A 22,749-nucleotide genomic window follows, 5' to 3' on the forward strand; every position below is an offset into this window, starting at 1 on the left:
TGTCACGCAGAACAAATATATTTGATAGAAATTAAATTTCGCGTGTTACGTTCTTCAACAATTTTCGTGTATTTCAAACGTGAAGCTAATTTCAATATTGGTTTAAGTTATAATTTTGAAAGTTTTCTTGTTGTCTCCGTTTCACTCATTATTTATGTATTAATTGTCATAAATAAATAAACATTAAACAAATACGTACCGTTTTCACTTTATTTCCGATGTGCTTTTGGAAATTATAAGGATCCTAGCGCCACCGATATTCAAATTATTGCTTTAATTTATTATTTTTATATTAATTAATAATTAAATATTTTTAAAATATTTAAATATTATTAGATTTATATATTTAAATATTAATTTAACAGAGGTCGAGAGTTCGATTGCTACTCAGAATCCATCTTTTCTTTCAAAATATTCTAAATATACTAATTTGGTTTTAATTATTAAATTTGGTAATACAACACGGCGACTTAACCGCCCATCTTTAGTCCAAATTACTTGACAGCTCTGTAATTAATTATAGCCCAAAAAAATCTGGCGGTATCGTTTGAACGGACGTACTGTACGTTTTATATGTAATTATAAAATAATACATCACAATATTTAACGAATACGACAGTGACAACTGGACTAAATATGGAGTATCGGCGACCGAAAGTAAAGCGATAATATGCGTATTTAAATACTAATGGTTATAAGTTTATAATGTTTTTAAAAATATTAACTAAAATATTATAATACAGCAGAAATTCGATTTAACGTTTATCGAGGAATACGTTAAATCGAGTTTCTACTTTATAAATTTATGACGTCCATTTTTAGTCCAAGATAAAATAGGACATAAAGCAAAAATTTTAAACTTATTTTTTAATGTAATTAATAATAGTTTACGTATTTAAATATTAGTGAAATTAATAAATTACTACACAAATATTTCCTATGTAAAAATGAATAAAATTTCCATAGAATAAGTCTACATAATTAAAACGTTACAGTTTATCGATAACGAATTCTGAAACTATGTATAGAAATATATGTTTTATTAATTATATAAGCGTATTTATAGTTTAATATTATGTTTAGTGCTATGAAAGTTTCGAAGGGAGTGATGTTCTTTCCCTATCTAAGGCATGGTTAACCAAGATTTAGTTTTGTGGGTGCAAACTCTGACTTAATTCTGGTGTTTCCCGGATCAAAGTGTTTGATTGACTACCACTTCCGATTTCAGGCGATCCGCTAGAGATTTGCGAAATGCCAAAGTGTTAGGATCCACATTTACGTTTTCTTTCATCTCGCTAACGGCTCTCTGCGCTGCTCTGGAAGATTTCGGGCGATTTCGGCCCGTTTCTTGAGTGTACTTAACCAATTGCTTCTTTCGTTCTTCCTTCTTCATGGACATCAAACGATCTCGTTGCTTTCTCAAATATTCTTGACGCTTCTTCACTTCTTCCGGATTTACCTGAAATTTTTGAAAGCTTCGTGAATGAAAAACTCCGAATTATAATTAAAATAACTTCGCTTCCTTCTTCCCGTTAGTTAAATTAGGAAGTTCCGAATACACGTCGAAGTATTAAATCGGTATTACTAATTTTTTTATTTATTTCTTGTAAATTTTTATTCTGTTTTAAAAAAAGAAAAAATCAATAGTAATTCTGGAATCGCATGTTTGCAACAGAATAGAAATTCGTAATGCAGATAAATGGGTCAATCTGGAATCTAGTCTAATGAAGAAGCTGCATTATGTTTACAAAGATAAAAATACGTTCTTCGAGGCTGTCCCATTATAGAAAATTGGGTGGTTATTGAGATATTAATTCATTATTCATCTTTCCTTTTATAAATTATTAAGCAATTTTTGCGAGAATTCGATCGACAGTTCGAAATTCTGAATTTCAGTTTTCGGATGCGCGTGTTCATTTTTCAAAAATCTATGCTCTTTCATTCTCTAACTCGTTATCGATTAGTTCGGACAGACAACTGGACAGTTAACATTGACCTTCACCTAATATCGACACTGTTTGAACGGTTACCATAACGCTTTCTAAAGCTAAATAAATTAATTTAATTACTAACAACATTACGTAACCGTGTAGGTATTGTATTGATCCACTGGGTGTGAATTATAAACAAATACTTGATAAATCTCGGCTTAATTAAAGGCTGTAAATTTAATTTTGTTTAATTTTCTTAATTTATATATCGGGATTTACAGGAACATTTATAAGAGTGACGCTTCTCGAAGGGCACTATATTGAGGAAGCTCGATATAGTGCCCTTCCGCCCTTTACGAAGAGCTAGCTTTTTCGAAAGGCATCTCGACTATACAGTGGCGTAGCGAACATAACTGGCGCCCGGGGCACGACACTTTATTAGCGCCCTCTCCCTTCTCCAGAAACACATATAGTTTGTCTCGGAGACCATTTGGGCGCCCCTCTGCGAGTGGTCCCCGGAGCATGATACACCCCCTTGCACCCTCTCGCTACGCAGCGACTATATCGAGAGAGCTCGATTATAAGGCTAATGCCTTATAATCGAGCTTCCTCGATATAGCACTCTTTTACGTAGAACCATCGTTATAAAATGAATACTTGTGAATGGATTTTTTCTATTAATAATCAAATAGGGCACTTTACGGTATGAATTAACGAACGTACGAGTTTGCAATGTAGATATTGTTCCGAAAGACTCAAATTCTCAAATTCAAAATTATATGTACCCTCGTTACTAAGCGAACTCGATATAGTAAATAATTTTTGTTTTTTACTAATTTTATAAAAATGGACTTTGGATATAGAGAATAATTTGGTTCAGTCCTTTCAGTTTACTACACGGAGAGTCCATTGTATATATAATTATTGTTTGAGGTTCTTCAGTTTAGTGTCAGATACCAGGTGGCGCTAAATCGAAATTTGATATAAATCCGAGTAAATTGTATACTCGAGGGGTTATTCAAAATTCGGATGAAAACACTATCGTAAGTTTCATCAAAGAACATTCGCGCATTAACAAAGCATAACCTCTGACCTCCGTTTTGATAGGAGTCGTATAGAAGTTTTCTTGAACTGTGGTTTTCAGAGGGGGAAGACTTTTCTTCGAACTTGTTTTGATTTCGTTATTCATTTCTTGCAAAGATAACTTCATAGCCTAGAAAAAAAAAATTAAATGCAGTCTTCCTATATACACCTACACGCGAGAATTCTTACATAGCTACCGCATTACCTTGTCTAACATTTGTTTTTCATAATCGCGTTCGGCTTCTAGTCGAGCCTTTTCGGCTAAGGTAGCCTTTATAAATTGATCTTCACTCTCTTCGGGAGACAAAACTTCATTCGATTTGGCTCTTCTGTAAAGTTTGACGGTTTGAGAACGTGTTGAAATTCAATTCTAATTATTCCTAAAGAACTAACCTCATGATTTCTTCCATCAGTTCGGCTTCCTCTTTAGTTAACTTGCTATTGCTGTCGGGCATCAAGGATTGTGGCACGGTGCCCTGTTTCTGTGCCAGAACTTCTAGCGCCTGTAACTGCAGTTCTATGTTCTTTTGCGTCATCATCCTCTTGAATATTTCGTAATCATCGGCAGCCCATACTTGCTCGAAGAGGCTCTACATCGAAGAAAAATATATCTGCACACTGTTTTATTCAGTGCTCGCTATCGATTCGAGTATACTTACTCGATGAAATTCGGAAGATATGTCTTTGTTTGTCTGTCCGCACGCCTCTTCGAAATAATCAGGAGTTACGTTAGTGTCTTCCATGAAACTACCCAGCATAAAATCGACCAAGTTTTTATACTCATTATGAATTTTATGGTATTCACTTTCGTTGTCGATTCCGGGTTCGAACACTAAAAACAGATTATTTTTAAAAATTAGATAATAATGTCAAACTTTTTACCTCGAATGTAAATCTAACAGATTTTATTTATTCTAATTTTTACGCTTTTGTAGAGGAAGAACATTAATAGAAAAACATCATTTAATTTAGGAAAATATCGAGGGGAAAACGTTGAGTAAGTACAGTAAAGCGAAAGAAACAGTTTGTTGTGTTTCATTTTTTTTAAAACAATTGAGATAACTCAAGCTCGAGAAATAAATTTAGTTTTTCAGTCATTAATAATTTAAAACTGTACTTATATATGTATAAATCTAGGAAACTAAAACACTAAGGCTCGAAATTTTATACAGAATATTTGTTTTGTTAGGTTGTCTTTCGTTATCTTTCTATCATATTTCTCGGAAAATAAAGAGGTAAACATTTTAACTACTTTATATTTTTACAATACGCGACGGTAAAGGAATGTATAGGAGTTATCTCTTCTACAAATAGGCGCAACACTTGTAGACAGTGGGATTCTTGGCTGTATCTACTACCATAAAACACGCAAAATTTCGATCGGCAACGCACGCAAAGCTTCAATTATCAAAAATAATATATCTAAAAATCATTTTCAAAGATATTAATTGGAATTTTTCAAAATAAAATATTTTTTCTCGTCTACCAGCTATTATACTATTATACAGGGTGGCCCAAAAGGAAGTTAAGCGTATTTCGTGTGGTCCCGGGTACCTCTATGCATAGGAATCGTAAACCGAGAGATGGAAACATTACAAAAACATGCTCGAGTAATTGAATAAAGCATTAATTTAGTTTTACAGCGGTCACCCTATGTACAATCGTTAGATCCATTCGGATGTGTAAAAGCTGTTTACCTATAAATCGATACATCAAAGTGGATTTAAAAGGTATAATTGGGAGATAAATATATAAAAATCAATTTTATAAACTGTAGACTTATTATAATTTTAAGACAAATGGGAATATTCTATGAGGTAGATCGATCACGAGTGAATATTTTAATCGACGTGGAGTAGTAGACAATCGCTTTTCTCGATTTTGACTATTAATGTTACGTAGGAGACTAAATAAATGTAGAAAAAAACTAGCGTAGTGTAGACAAAATATCGTCTACAACTTCTAAAATTAGAGTTTTAACAACGATTCAACTGATGTGCAGCAAGACTTCACGGTGAGCGACCAACTACAATTATGTTCTCGATTAAAGGTCGCTAATTCATTATAAATTTATGACTTTTGCTATTTAAATATAGAATGGCTGCCAACTAGAAAGCTTTTCAAATTTATAATCACCGAAGAATATTGTTTAACACATATTTCACTTCTGATAAATTGGCATTTCTGACGTTCATCTCCATCCATATTGATGAAGGTAGATGAGCATCGTTATCGTTTTTGCTTTCTCTTTAACCCCTCGTACTAATATTCTTGTGAATTTCTTTAATAAATTTGCTTATTTTCATGCTTAAAAATAATAAAATATTTGAAGTATACATTTTTTCGGAGTTTTTAAATTGTTTAAATAAAATTCTGGTTCGGTTTTAGAGAATTATCTTAGTTAATTCTCTCAAAGAATATACAATTGTATCGACGGTATTATATATTCATTTGTATATTTTCTATGGTTGTTTTACACTCTACTTCCTATCTATTGCAGTTACACTCTATAAGTGAAAAGTAGAGTGTAAATTACTAAACACCCTACTAAGCACTTTACGCTCTACTTAATAGAGTGTAAAGTATTTAGTAGAATGTAATAGATATATAGAAGAGTGTAAATTAACCTTACTCTTTACTTAGTAAGGTGTAAGGTTAACTTACACTCTTCTATCTATAGCAGTTCGTGCTTTTTTAGATTTTTTCATCCAGTTTTTAAAAGATTCACTGCATGAATTTTTGTAAATTTCCAGTTTCTAACAACTCTACCATACAGATGACTTAACATCCATCCGTGTCGGCCTATATACAGTATTTACATAGAAGTATTTACTTTCAAATGCAATTTACCAGTTACGCGCTCTCGATCGAACGTAGATATAACTTATTGAGTCATAGACACAGTGGAACTCTTGATATACTGTATAAATAATTTTATAGTTCTTACTATTCTTATGTGTACAGTATAGTAAATTCTTAATATAGTGATTGATTTAACTCCAGTCCTCTGCAACAACTCGTGTTGAAGTCGTAGAGAATTGTTATATTCTCCATCATTTGTTATTCATTTCATCGAAAATGCAGTAGGCAATTGTGAATATTTAATTGTATTTGTTTCGTGTTCTCCTGTCGTGAGATGACGTCGCGTACTTTCCGTGACATGCCATCACCGTGACCAACTAACTACCTGCACTTCCATTGATTTATTTAACTAGCGAATGGTCTATAGATAAGTCTAGTATCTAAATAACCAATGAAACTACTGAACTGTTTACATAAAATAATATTATCTTGCATACAGTGTGATCCTTCTTAAATCCTCATACTTCTGATGTCCTACTTAGGTCTAGGTACTTCTTTCTCGTGTGTTCGTATGTAAATGGTTTCGTATGACAGCTGGTGTTAATGAATTGTGTTACGAATTCAGCAAGCAGAGTACAATAAAGTAAATATTTATATGTATAAAGTTTTGTTTGAATTATTATGGAGAACGAATCGATACACGAACCTCAAACTACATCCACAGAACACAAGCAACAGGATACATTGTCTGTAGGGTACAATGTACAGGATATATAAAAGCTCCGGGGTATAAAATTATCTATGAAGAATTAAAATAACGATATCTTACAGGCTATAATTGAACTAAAGTGGTTTGTGAGGTATACGATTTATTAAAATGAATAGGCCTGCACAGTTTATCTTCTATCGTAAAAATAGTGTACACTTACTATACGAATTATGTTTACATCCGTCACGTATCTATAGATTATGCTTTACACTTTATATATATATGGAGTATTTTTAGAGTGAATCGAATATTATGTCCTATAGATCGTATGCATTGTATATATTATGCTCTAAACATTCGTGTAACTTGTACAGTGGTTGGTTTATGTACTAAAGCAAACTTTTATACAACATTATACCCGACACTGTAAAAGAACCGGTCTTATGTAATATTGGATTCTAATTGGGTATATATTTGTGAATGCCTAAAGATTCTAAAAGCACAAGACTCAAGCGGTGGTGCATTTAGAATTATGGTTTCTCCAGGCCCACAATACGAGAGGCCCCCGAAACTAATTGCGCTGCTTTTGTACCGAATAATTCTATTTTGTAAGTTTTAATTCTGCCATAATTGTATTTTTTAAACACGAAGCTGGCAAAGGACACCGCTGTTGAAAATCCACCATTCTGTTCATACAGAATATATTCGTATCTTTACAAGGTCAATATGTCTCATTTTGCACTAATTCCTTTATGAATTGTTTCTGTATTATTTTGAATTTTTGTGCCCAAGCTTTTTCGCCATTAAACTAAGGAAAAGGGTACCAGTGGGCCCTAAACGAAAGCCTAGATTGCCTATGCTGTCGATTTTACAATATGAAGTCCACTACGTAATCGTTACGTGGTACTTCGTGTTGTATATGAAGTATCACGTGGAGATCAAAACATATTTTCCTAAAATAATTCAATAAAAATTTAATTTTGTAAACTTTATTTGAAAGAACTTCTCCATTCTTTTTACGAGCCGAAAAACCCACAAAAAAACTATAAATATCGACGACTTACCACAGTTTCGGGCCAAGAAACGTACAAAATTTTTGACAATTTCTTGAAAATAATGCAACGAAAGAAAAATGACTAAATTAGAAGACGTTTTAAATTAAATTTCCAACATAAAAATTCAGAATATTTGAAAATAACGCTAAGTGTAAGACGAAAACGCACAGTACATACTTTTCAATGGTAAATTATTGACAGTACCCGGCATAAATAGCAAACTTACCGATTGACTTCTGCTCTATAAAAGTAAGAATCGGAATATTCCAGACAGGACCTTTCAAAAAGTCTAGCAGAGTGTTAAACACCCATTCGGATTCAGCTTGGACCTCCATGCCGATCTTCCCTCACTTCGATATCATGACAATGATTCGAATGTACCGTACAGTACCTACAATACGTCTGCTACTGTTATCACCATGGCGACATCCTTTCTTGTTTGTTATCGATCGTTGTTCTATAGAATTGAAGTTTTTATTTTTTATAATGCATATTTTTTATTTTAATTATATCTCTTGTTCTATAATAATTACTTGGATTTTGCTTGTTCTGGTTGAAAAAAAAAATTTTAATTAAATGGTAAAGTTTCGTATCTACTCTATTCGATAGGTGGCGAGTTTTCGATTAAGTACAGTACCTATTCTTCCCTATCTGGAAAAAATACATATCCCGAGAGAAATTTTCCCTATTACATATTTCCCTAGACGTAAATTTTCTATCTTTTTGCTTAGAAAAGAGGAATATTATTCTTTATTTTCTCTAGGCAAATTATTCACTATTATAAAACTATAAATTATTAGTTAAATACTTCGTTTTCTATTAAATTTAGGGAAATATAATATTCCCTAAATATTTCTTTAAAATAAATAATTCAATTAGTGTTTGCTTTATATCTTTTTCCCGCATATAGAGAAATTTTTTCATCTCGAAAGATTTATCCGAACTTAAGCGATTTTTCTCAGTTAATTATTTTCTTGGAATATTAATTAAGTTTGTAAAATATCCTCTCTAGAAGAAAGAATGTGTGAACAAAAATAATCTGAATTCCCGAAAGACGATTTCATTCATTCGCTCGTGCCAACGACAGATCTGACACCTAGCGGTATTAGCGCGAACTACATAATGGCGGCTGCTATGGGTATAAAGGCTGGCGTCTAATTACAGAACGATTCCGTAGCCGTAGTTCTGTTTTTTACCACGAGATATCGCCACTTCGTGACGTCAAGAAGTTGGAAAAGCGTAATTCTACCACCTCACCGAATCACGTGACGGAACGCAATCGGTGTAAATACACCACCGTCGGAATTAATTTATTACAAACAAAATTTGCTACCGTTCGTTTCTCGAACGGCAAATTTGTCTTTTGTCTAATATCAAGGTTTATATCGTAGCTTTAAAAGACGACTATCGTTCGTTATTTTTATCAAAACATTTAAAATAATACAGTACATTACAAAAGTTATTCTACAGAATACGTAGACTTTCCTTCTTAAATTCTTTTAATCTCAAGATTTTCCCGCCGAATTTTCAGTCTCTTACTCGAAATTTTTGTATTATTTAATAAAATTATTCATTGTATTTAGGAATAATTTAAACGTTTTATATTAGAAAATTTGCAATATTTTATTTTACAATTAACGTTTATCTTCGAAATGTTCCACAAAACCAAACTGAATTTTCCCCGTAGGCATCCTTATTTGGTTTACAAGAGTTTTTTAAAAACCTAACCGTGGCCAATACCAAGAGTTTAGTGTATCTCGCGTAATTCGAGTCAAGTCTTTTGAATCGATGGTTTAAATTATCATCGTCAGTAAAATATTAGTGAACTTTTTGTAGCCTCATCTAAGAGATCTGCCATGATTTATTTTAATGTTAGCTAACGAAAAAAATATTTATTGAAAATTATACATTTGCAACATTTTATATACACAATCTGTTACCGAATGTTTTTTTTTTTTTTTTTTTATAGGTACATTTCTGAATTGAGTGTAGTCGTAATCCCGTCTGCCACAGACGCACGAGTACAATTTATAAATTCCGTGATTTTTTAGACAGTTAACTTTAGTTGGTTCTCGACTCCTCTGTGGCTTTCCATTCGTAGAAAACTGTTAAAAACGGTACATACAGTACTGTACATAATATTTTTATTTACTACTGAATGGCTCATTCAGTAGTAAACAAATAAAAATATTATTCACGTTAATATTCACGAAACAATTATTTTAAGATACATTAATTAAATACAGCATTTTTATAATTTCGGAACAGAATTTACTTGCCCTTTGTATTTTTGAATTCCAACTTCACAATTTCGCAGGCAAATTCACGTACGGGTACAGTACTTACTTTCTCCAAATGTCCTGGTGATCGAAGGGAAGTAGGAAATCCTTCGGAACGTGAAATCTCGCCACAGAATATAGACTTTTCCTCCACCGGGATTTGCTATATTTTAATCTTACGCGCTTGTTAGTAAGACTTTCTTTCGAGAAGTGCTTATCGCAATAACGACAAGTATTTTCTGATATATTCGATGCAATATTCTCCGTAACGATTTCTTAGCAACGTAGCGGAAATACTTCGAAACCAATTATCGATGATAAAGTATGGTTTTAAAGCTAAAATATGGACAAAAAATTCCAAGCACACCGTACGGTACTAGGTATACGCTACCTAAACGCAAGGTCTGTATAAAAAGGTTAGGACACGCGTAAGCTACTTCTTGAGCCGCCATTTTGGGTATTTTGAGTCGCATGTTTTAAGCAAACTTGTACGAGCAGTCAGTTTTATACGACAATAATTAAACTAAAATTGCATAAATCCAGTGATTTCCAGTCAAAAATATAATAATAATTTCGGATGATTATGCAACCCCAATTTTATGTAACTTTTCGATCAAATAGATGATTGTTTCTTTTACACTATATCATTTGCTGTCGTGATTGAAACTAATTAAATAGGCGCTAAAACGGATGCAATTACGTATATTCGTAAAGTAATGCAATAACGTAAGTTATCCAAAATTTTATTTTAAAGCAATACCATATTAATACATTTAATGATAACAAACATACAACAATTACCACTAATGATACTACAGACACTTCCTCATCCATCACTGATAACATAGACATGGATTTAGTTAATACGCTCTCACTTATATTTCAGGAAACACTTATTAAATATACAGGCACAGATTCCACACAACGACCACGAATACCAAACATCAACACGTCAAAGGAAGTAGGAAAAACACTAAATTATATAAACACTCACTTATTACCACACTATATTCTTTTTTTTTTAACTCTTTCCGCCCTGTGGGCACTAAGAGGGCCTCTTTTAGTAGGCCCATTATGGGTTCGGCCAGGCCCACAATGGGGCGACCGGATGGTGAGAGACGGAGCCCGACATATCCGAACGGACCACCCCCCCGAAAAATACCTGGGGATTATTCGACCCGTTCGGATTCGATACCGGGTCCCCCAGAGCGGTAGGCTGCCACCTTTACCGCTCGGCCATCCGGCCGTCATTTCTACACTCTCAGACTTTCATACATTAGTCTATGCTGGGGCAGTCACAGTATGGTCTGAAAGTACAATCACAGACAGATACACAGAAAACACAATTGTATCACGAGCCTGCATGGCAGAGAAGAATAGAAACACAAATAAACGACATTAGACAGCAATTAGGCAGGCTGACACAATACACTAAAAACAACATAACACCCAAATTAAGGAAACAGCTCAAAAACATTTTCAAGAAAATAAAAACACACACAAAACATGAATATCACAACACACGCATTACAGAATACATTGATACACTAAAACAAAAACTTGCTGCCAAAGCACGTAGACCAGTGGTTGCCGTCATTGGAAGCGATGGAAGCGCCGATTCCACCTTCCAATGACCTTCCCTTGTATTTTATAAAATATAAATTTTCATATTTTAACGTACTTTGAATTAATTAAAATGAACTTTTATTATAACCGCATTATGTATCTTTTACAAATTTCTATACTACATGTGAAAAAAAAACGATAAGATCGCTATTGTATATTCGAATAATTCGGTGGCGGAAGGAATGTCGAAACCGGGTCAGCTTCCAATCAGCCAGATTATATAGGCATTAGCACACGCGGTTTACAGAGCACCAACCTCACCCGGTTTAGCCGGTAGAAGCGACACACGCGTAAAGAGTACGCGACTTTATATCCCGGAGCGGTTGTGGGCTATTAGCCGCCTGCTAGATATTCGGCCACCCTCGCCCGATTATGCGAATCACGAGCAGACTAGATCAACGGCGGACAACCCGCGGGCCAGCTACGGCTGGCGAAAAGTTTCTATCCGGCCCGCGAGATCTTTAATAGATTATTAAATTGGAAAAATAACTAAATAATAGTTAATTTTCCAATTCTTTGTAATTTTCGAAAACGACAAGAGAAATAAATGTAGTAATTAACTTTTTATTTATTTATTTCATATTTGCAGACTAAAAAAATTACGAGTCACAAGAAGGCGTCGATTAACTACTACGGCGCGGAAAAAAACGTAAAATTTATTCTTGCCCACGTTATAAAAAAGGTTGCTCACCCTAGACTAGATTTATAACTTAACCCAACCGATAGGAGTTTACTGGCACGTTTTTATGATAGTTCCGTATAGTTGACGGGAGTTTAAAAAAACTCCATTAAAATATTTGATATATTTATTCTGCGTTTATTCCGCTCTCCCGTCTTATATTACTTACGGATTTCGATGTTAAACCGGTGATATTACGATTTAGTATGTCCCAGCTGTAAGGGGATGCAGAAAAAACGTGTACAATTCTAGTACAGTGTTAAAAATTAACTGTTACTTTGGCAGCATCATTTACAACCAAATTTAATGAATGAGACGTACAGTACATACAATGGTACAAAAAAAAGCTCTAGAATTTATTTTCCTTAAATTTACGATTTATACATCCGTTGTCATAAAAATTTGTCTTTCCACCGTTTTCCCAAGACTACAGATATTCGGGTACAAAGTAACCGGTTTCGACTTATTTCTACTTAAGAAGTGACTAAATAATTAAGAGATTAGGGAATGGGGACATAAATAAAACCCTGTTGAAAGAGCCAGAATTTTACTTCAACAAAAGCTTAACAGAACCAATCACTCGCTCGGTACAGTGGGAAACTGATTTCCGTGTACACCCGGTATTAAAACGAATTAGTTAGAAAACGAATGACTATTAAGTTTAACATAGTTAGATTTTTACAGCTACGGTGAGAAACGTTTAAAATTTACAACAGCCCCGTGGCGTCCTTTGAGATATACTAGTGATGCGACAAAAGAGGCATTTGACATTGACCGGTATCGGCACCCTCGGGATTTGGCACGCACACACCCTACCTGGACCATCACTAGTTCCATCCATTAGCTACTCGTATCGAGATATTTGACTAAGTGGATTGTTTTAAGATTTAAAAAGTAAAGAATATTTTATGTTATTTTTATGTACGTTTCTTTACAAAGCTATATTTTAATTATAATTTTCTTTAAAAGTATATTAATACAATCGAACAATACATTGTACCGGGTATGTATATCCACCGCACATTTTATTTCACCGAGTAAGTTTTTATAATTTATTTTTAATTTTAGCCCTTATATCGCGGCTAGCGATTTGGAATGTAATTGTGATATTAAAAATACATTTAGAGAAGTCTACAGTTTTTACTGGCTTATCGAACAAATGAATACGAATGGACCCTAGACCAGTGATTCTTAACAGGGGGGCCGCGACCCCTGGAGGTCCGTAAGAAGTTTGCCGGGAGCCGCCAAATTATGCAAAATTTCCTTCGGAATAAAGAAAATTGATGTATAATCCGAATATCGTATTGAAAAGTGAAATAAGAAAGATAAAGTTTTCCTATTTAGTTTTTATTTATTTATTTTGTATTTCTTCCTACATACAACTTTGTTAGTACAGAAGAAATAAATGTAAATATGCTACTTACACCGCAGTATTTACTTCTTTTATTCCAAAGCAATTTTAAGAAACTATTAATGCTTGGAATTTTAAAAATAATTAGGAAAAATAGTAGGCTTTGAAAATTTAAATATTTTTGCAAAAGTTATGCAAAATCCTTACGACAAGTGGGCGTTTTAGTTTTAGTTTAGTTTTAGCATCGACATTGGATCGATTTATCGACGTGTTTCTTAATTTTATTTTCGGTTAAAAATTAATGAGTTTTCGTGTTTAATTGTGAAGTTTGAATGTTATTTAAATAGATAATGAAATAATAAAGTTATGATTTACATTTATTATATAAAAAATAAAGCAATAATAAAAAAATCAATTTATTATAGATAAGTTATCAAATTATCAAATATAAATTATTATTAAAAAATGGGGGTCACAAAAAATTATGAAATATTTGGTGAGCGGCGAGTATAAAAAGGTTAAGAACCACTGCCCTAGACCATCACTGACGCGCAATTAACTGATTGCCCCTGGAAGTCGGCTTCTTACAGAAACACAGCTTCCCTGTCATTAAATGTCACGGCACGCCACTGACGTAGACTCAAACGATACAAAACATGTACACTACGAAAACAACAAAATGAATTATTTACAAACAATGAAAAACTCTTATACAGACAAATTAATAACAAAGCAAACACTGATACACAGCACAGTGGCACACCAACAGAAGAAGAACTCACAACATATTGGTCTTCTCTTTGGTCCAGTGCTGTCACGCACAATGCTGATGCAGGCTGGATCGAGGAGAGAACAGAAACTTGCACAACATACCAACTATGCCCTGTGCTGAAATAAACATACATGATTTCCAATACACTGTTAACAGAACACACAACTGGAAGACACCTGGTGTAGACAACATTCACAATTTCTAGTACAAAAAGTTACATCACTGCACCAGGAACTAGCTAAACACCTAACACACATCATCATCAATCCACAAGACATGCCAAATTTTCTTACTCAGGGCATCACCTACATGAAACCTAAAAACAACAATACCACAGATTTCACACAATACAGACCAATTACATGTTTTCCAACACACTATAAATTATTGACATCCTGTATCTCAAACAAAATATACAAACATGTTGAAGAACACGACATTCTCAGGGAACGACAAAAAAGTTGCCGTAGAAACCACAGGGGATGCAAAGAACAGTTACTCATAGATTCAGTCATTCTACGGCAAGCACACAAACAACACAGAAACATACACGTGGCATATATAGACTACAGAAAAGCATTCGACAGTGTTCCACACAGTTGGCTGCTACATATTCTACACATGTACAAAATACATCCATCACTCATTACATTCTTCCAAAACACTATGCAGCACTGGAGAATAACACTACATCTCAGAGTTCATAACACTTCCATACAAACAAACAAAATTTTTATTAGGCGAGGAATTTTTCAAGGAGATTCCTTGAGTCCTCTCTGGTTCTGCCTAGCCTTGAACCCATTATCCAACATGTTAAACAACACACAATATGGCTACAATATCAAGCATAAAAAACAACACAGTATACACTGTCACATCTCATGTACATGGATGAGATAAAACTTTATGCATCCACACAAAAACAACTTCATCAACTCCTACAAATCACACATTCATACACCAAGGACATACAAATGGAATTTGGCCTAGATAAATGCAAAACAGTTCACATAGAAAAAGGAATCCTGAAGAAAGAAGATTTTGCACTTGGAAATGGAGACGTTATTGAATCCATGGAAGAGGGCGAGTTCTACAAATATTTAGGATTCCAACAGGCCAAACTAATAGAACATACACAAATAAAGCAAAGATTAATTAAAGAATGCCAAAGTAGGTTGAATACTATTCTTAGAACAGAGTTAAATGCAAAACACACAGTTAAAGCAATAAACACATATGTCATCCCAGTACTCACATATTCTTTTGGAGTTATACATTGGACTCACACAGATCTCGAGCAACTCCAAAGGAAAACAAGAACAACACTTACTAAGCATAAACAAGATCATCCTAAATCCGCCACAGAAAGATTAACCCTTCCACGTAAAGATGGCGGACGTGGCCTGATTGACATAGTTAACCTTCACTACAAACAAATACAGTCACTGCGAGAGTTTTTCTACAAAAAACAAGAAACATCACAATTACATAAAGCAGTAACTCTAGCAGACTCGAATAACACACCATTAAACTTACACTCACATCATATGGACACAACACAACATATAAAAAGCATAGACACCATTAAGCAATCGTGGGCTCGAAAGGCACTCCATGGCAGGCATCCTTATGATCTGGCCCAGGATTTTGTTGACAAAACTGCGTCAAACAGCTGGTTAGCTCGGGGATGCCTGTTTGGGGAGACGGAAAAATTCATGATCGCCATACAGGATCAGGTCATAAATACTAAAAACTACAGAAAACACATACTCAAAGATGCAACACTCACAAATGACACATGCAGAAAATGTCACATCATGCCAGAAACTATACAACACATCACCTCTGGTTGCAAGCTCTTGGCACAGACAGATTATTTACACAGACATAATCAAGTAGCAAATATAATACATCAAGAGCTTGCAAAGAAACACAAATTAGTAGACATCCACGAACCATACTACAAATACATTCCACAAAAAGTATTGGAGAACAACACGCACAAAATGTACTACGACAGAGCCATAATCACAGATAAAACAATTTACCACAACAGACCAAACATCACACTCATTGACAAACACAATAAAATCACATACATTATAGACATATCCATTCCAAACACTCACAATATACAAAACGCATGCACTAAAAAAATTAGCAAGTACACAGAACACGCCTAGGAAATAAGGAATCTGTGAAGGATGGATAGGGTGCTTATTGTACCTGTTGTTCTCTCCTCAACAGGGGTCATACCACACACACTACTCAAAAGCCTGGGCACATTAGAATTGAATAGAAATACATACATCACACTACATAAGGCCGCTATATTGAATACGTGTCATATTGTGAGAAAATTCCTGAATACAGACACAAACACTGATACACTTCTTTAATTTCTGTTTTGGTTACTATGCCTTGACTTTGGTCCGGCATAGTACACAGCCACCGGTGTTAACCGACGATATCTCACTTAACCAACATAATAATAATAATAATAATTCTCCCGTAATCACAACCTGGTCGTGGTAGGAGAGCCCAGTAATTTTACTGATCCATAGGGCAATGCAGGCTGGAGCACAAGCTCCTGGTAGGGACACCCATGCCAGTAAGGTTTATGGGGAGAAATAAACCTAAGAGTAACACACCCACATTCTGTGAAGATATTTATTATAATAATAACCAAATCAAAGTGTGATACCGGCTCGGACGTCGCCCGGGTAAACAAGGTCAGAGTTCGTGGATTAGGCAGAGACTCGCGTTCGAAAAATAGACCAGAGTCACCTTTGGATACCGGTGGCGAAAGCAGCACCGGCCCAAGCATGGCTACTGTAAAACCCTCAACAGATGCGAGGAACCAAACCAGCCTTGGTGTTTCTGTGGCAATGCATCCACATACCACAAAGGCTGGAAAACCATGCCAACGGAAGAAATAAACAGTAAAAATGAACGAGTTTATCATCCGTACTTACTACACAATCACAAAACTCGAAACAAACATGACAGCATACAAACAACAACTACACCATAGATTCACACAACAGTATCCGCATCTCACTGTCACCGAACAAAAGGTTGTTGATCAAAAAAAAACAATTATACACAACAACCTTATTCCACAAACAACACTTGAACTTACCAAACAACAAATTGCTGATCAAATACATCAACAGAAAAAAACATCCAACATTAATGAAGATCATGTAACCTGTCAGAATAATCCAGCAACAAGCATTGATAACAATCACGAATCTCCGTACGCATCGGCGTTACCAAAGAATATCTTCCTCTTCTTTTCACGATAGCGCCAGAAACTAACGTTTGTCTATAAATAAACATCAAATTTTATAACTAAATTCAAGTAAAAATGTAAAAAGAGTATAAACAAATACAAATTTTAACTATTTCTTAACAAAAGATCTACGTCGTCTACAAATCTGTCGCAGTTTATATTCGTACATTTAATTTTAATTTTTTTTTTTTTAGATTTTTTTCGTTTGTTTAAATCATATTATAAAAAGCTTTATTATTTCGTCATATTGATAGAAACATTCATTTTTAATCAAGAGACTATCATTCATCTAATGCGTTATGACGTCAGATGTGTCACGTGAGTTTATTTTTTATTTTTTGCTATATTTTTGGATATTTTAACTTTTGTATTCCGGCCTCCTTGGGTAAATATATTAAAAACTACTCTTACCAATCTTTACCTCTTATCATTTCAGCCGTAGATCTATTATATAATAATCGAAACATAAAATATAAAACTTTTTACTGTGTTAAATCAATATTTGACTGTAATATTTCAAATCCGAAACGATTTTATTATAAAATCGCTCGGTATTCGAAACGGTAACTCGCGCCGCCATCTTGGAATTTACCAATCTTTAATTCAAAAAGTTACCATCTTTGGATGAAATAATTTATAAATTTCTAAAAATCCTTCATTAATATAACAGAATTTAATTAAATTTATCGTATATATTAATAAAATTTAATAATAAAGCATTTATAACTACTTAAATGGTAATTTGAAATTAGAATTTAGAATCCCGATTTTTCAAATTTCTTTTCGGAATGTCTTAATGTTTAATCGTGTTATAAATACATAAATTTAACCTTTTATCTTCATTTTTATCTTCTACTTTTCAGCTTTTAAGTAAATTTGTCCAAGATAATTGAAGACATCCGAAAAAGACTCTCCGAAGCTTGCTAATTTAACAAATTCCTCAACAATAGAGTAATTAACATTGTCGTATGACGTCACAATCGATGACGTTTAACCAATCGTTTTTGGTCGTGACGTCATATGCAAAATATAATTTTATTTATTAATTTATAAGCCCGGATCATAAATACAATATAAATCAGTAACGAAAAATAGTGGAGTCCAAGTCTTTTCGGAGTTCGTTATTAAACCACGTGTCTGGGTTAGGATGGGAGCAGTGTAAGAAAATACCATAAAACACAAAGTAAGGGGGATTTTGGATAAGGGGAAAAACTACGGGTTTATAATTATTTTAATAAAGTAAGTGAATTGAGAAAAATTAAATTAATAAAATTACTGTGATTAAAAAGTGTAGGAATGGTTCGTTTCAACTGCGCGCGTAAAACGACAAAAGCTGCGTATTTTCGTCGACATCTTGCAGCAGCAATCCGTACGCCATCGTCTGTTTTTGTCTGCAAAATAACGTTTGTTTTGTATTTTGTATGTAAAGAATTTTTGCGCCGGCCATTTTTTAGAACATCGAGTGTAATTGAGCAAAAAACGTGCATTAAATTCTGTTTTCGAAACGGAATAACTGCTACGAAAATGCTGGAAGTGTTGCGAAAACACTTTGGTGACGACATTCTACCAAACACACGAGTTTTCCGACGATGCAAGATGTTGGAGGAAGGAAGAGAACGCGTGGAAGACGAACCGGGCTCTGGTAGACCATTCACTTCAACAACTGAAGAACGTGTCGCTGGAGTCGGAGATTTCGTACTCGATGATCGTCGTTTAACAATTAGTAACATTATTGAACATGTTCCAGTGTCGTTTGGATCTTTTCGAGCAATTTTAAAAGATCGTTTGGGCTTGCCAGTCGCCTTGAGAAAGTTAAATTTTTTTAAAACGACAACGTGTGTCCAGTGGCCGTGCTTTTTCCAGGCGAATTTTTCTTAAAACTCGTCATTACTGGTGACGAAACGCGGATCTACTCTTTTAACACAGAAACAAACAGTGAATGGCAGTCGAAATGCGAAGCAAGATCGAAAAGACCGTGTCGGTCGGTCGAAAATCGAGGTCGTGTCGATTGTTTTCTTCGATCGTCGCGCATCGCAAACTTCTTCCGACTGGTCAAGTTGTCGACAAAGAATATTACATGGGAGTTTTGCGTCGTTTTGAGTCAAGCAATTCGTAGAAAACGACCCGACTTGTGGCCAGAAAAATCACGGATTTTGCACTACGATAATGCATTCGCTGACAACGCTCTCGTTGTTGGTAATTTTTGGCCTAAAATTCAACAAATACGGTTCCGCGAGCTCCGTATTCACCCGACACGACAGCGTGCGACTTTTTCCCGTTTCCTCCATCGAAATTTCCGCTTTGTGTTCGCCGTTTTGAGTCGATCGATGCCATAAAACAAAATCCGCTGCCAGTCCCGAAGGAGTTTCGAGTTTAAATTAAAGAATGTTTCGAGAATTGGAAAGAACGTTGGCATAAGTTCATTGCGGTGGAGGGGATTACTTCGAAGGGGACGAAATAAATGTTGATGAATAAACTCAAATACAGTAGAGCGTCGATAAGTGGAACCAATTGGGGACTGGGGTCCTTCCAGTTAATGATTTGTTCCAGTTTCCGACTTTGTACGAAAAAATACATTAACCTGTCCGATGTTCAAATTTTTCTCCGTTGCGTGTCGCTTCGTGTTGAATTTTCGTCGATTTTAAGCCTAACGAAAATTTTTATAATAATCATCGAGGCTATCGTCTCGTTAAAAATTATTTCTGCATTTTGTACAAACAAAATAAATATATTAAAGAATATAAAAAACATGAAAATTATACTTTAGAAGTAAATTTAGTATCAAAAACATTCGATTCAGCACGACACAGTCCGACTGAAAATCGTTCCACTTTCCGGCCATTCCACTTACCGACGTTCCACTTATCGACGCTCTACTTGTATTGCGTTTTATTAAACCATTTTCGCTACTTTATGATCGCAGAGATGTATCGATATTTTAGAGATAGATCGAGACTTGGCCAATTTTCCCGCAACATCGGTGCGTAATCCGTGTTAAATGAAAACGCTATTTGAAATACCTTTTTATCCTCTTTATAAAATTCTTTTTTTAATTTAAAGATTGAAAAACTGTACTTTAAAGGAATCCGAACCTGGGAAATGATAATAGCCTACAACTTTCAAAGTAATTTTAAATATAAAATTAATTATACAACCACAAAATATTTATGAATGCGGAGGAGGAAGAGTAGAAGTGCATCTTCCGGAAGATTTGGAGAAAATTAGTAAAAATAAAACAGCAGTAGCCAATATAGGAAAGAGTGGATTCATATGTTAAGCTTCGTTTAATAAAATATCTGAGAAAATGGAGGCTGCTGGACTCTTACATCAAAATACGTTACTTTCGATGGCAAAGTTTGAAGAAAATAATATTGAAAAGTAAGTTAACCGAGTTGTCGAGCGCTGTTGAGGAACCGATCGCGAGTAATATTTTTGAGAGCCATTGTTTTCGGATGTAGAGAACATTGTAAGGATCGGGTCTGTTCTGAATTTCGGAAAAAATTCGGTATTTGATAACTAAAAGTTTACTACCATTAAGTGTAATTATTATTAGCAGTAAGTATATACTGTAATATGAAATTACAGTGTCAATTATTTTGAACTCGAACTTGATAAATAATATTATTTTTATGAATACTTTTCGCTTAATCATCGTCTATTTTAAAAATATGATAATCACTGAAATTTTTTCTGTCGCAATGTTATGTTTATCAAAAATAAGACGAGTTTATTCATTTCAGTACCAGTTCTTTCAATGTACAGCATTACTAAACGATCAGTGCTCGATTTCGATGTCGGAAAATAAACCCTTACGCGGTGCCGCTATTGTCCCCAAAACGAACATTATACAACATTATTTAGCTTATAAAAAATTTGTGTCGCTACCTCAGGAAATCGTTTTCAACTGTCTGAGATCGAAAACAAAGAATAATTCGCACTCTTCGTAACGAAATTGGTAACACGTGGAGTGGCCGTGTTGTTGCACCGATGGAAAACTAAGTCTAAACAAAATGTAATTAGTCCTGTCACCGAAAGCAACTAGTTTCTTTGTTTTTTTTTCTGAACGCTTTACACCGAAACCAGTTCTTTTACTAAACGGTCGGTACGTCCATTGATGCGCTTAGTTATTCCAGAACTGCCATTCTAAAATACATCCAATGTTCGAGACGTTCTGCGAATAACGGTCGGGAGCCAATCAATTTGTAATAATAAAATCAATTAAAAAATATTAAACTATAAATTAATCTACAATTATCAATAGTAGTAAAAAAAAGAGTAGACTTCGTTCGTTAGCCGTTCGTGTTTCATTCGCTTACGTGATTATAGTGCCGAGCATTTTCCCCTTCGGTGACAGAATATTTGTAAGAAAGCCGACTTTTAGGGGGAATCAATTTATCCCGCGTCGGCACGAACCTAAGGGATGTTCGTGTGTGGGTTGTGGCGGAGGAGACGAATGATGACAAATGTCTTACATCGACGTCGAATTACCGATTTTTATAGTTTTTCTCCCGCTACCCGTGTTTCTGATTGGTCCCACGTCCAAGGGCGTAGTCGGGATTTTCTCCAGGGGGGAAATAAGATAAAGTTGTTTATTTAAAAAATGGTTTTATTTGAATATTTGAAAACGCTAAAAGTAATTAGTCGCAATGCTATTTGGGTCGCAATGCTAATAGCCTACGGGAGTTCTGGCTAAATCTTGTCAAAATTTCTTTCTCAAATTTAATTTTAGCTTCCAGAACCCTCTTTTAACACTGATTTTCAACGACTGCATTTGCACGATGTTTTCTCACGATGATTGTGATTTTTTTTAAATGTGATTTGCACGTTGAAGTAACTCCACACTTTTTGACCGAAAAGCATTTACCACCGGTTACGGAAGCGCTGAATATTTTGATACGAGATGAACACTAACAACGAATTCTGATTTTGTAGAAGCGCGATGCATTTGAAAAGCAACTTTTTCGTTGCATCGTTACCGTCTATTCATAGTTTTTCAAGCTCCATAACGATTTGCACATAATGTTCCTCGAATGTGGCGATACTTTTATATTTTTGACACCGACGGGATTCGCGGAGCATCGGTATATTCGGTATGCATTTTCGACGAAGAGCCGCTCTCGGAAGAATCTTATTATTTTTTTTATTGTCGAGACCGTATTTCATTTAA

At 34.6% G+C, this 22,749-nt stretch overlaps 1 protein-coding gene across 1 annotated transcript in view; it reads right to left on the reverse strand.

The window, feature by feature from the left end:
• Positions 1-1,192: 1,192 nt before the first annotated feature.
• LOC136971653 (papilin-like) overlaps positions 1,193-22,749 on the reverse strand; it is a 136,364-nt gene continuing 114,807 nt past the window's right edge. Inside the window, exon 15 of the mRNA XM_067266122.1 lies at positions 1,193-1,199. Within this exon, the coding sequence (XP_067122223.1) occupies positions 1,193-1,199 (7 nt within the window). The remainder of the gene's footprint in view (positions 1,200-22,749) is intronic.

This window comes from Centruroides vittatus, unplaced genomic scaffold, assembly GCF_030686945.1.
Source record: "Centruroides vittatus isolate TY-2023 unplaced genomic scaffold, ASM3068694v2 contig_1051, whole genome shotgun sequence".
Lineage (NCBI taxonomy): Eukaryota > Metazoa > Arthropoda > Arachnida > Scorpiones > Buthidae > Centruroides > Centruroides vittatus.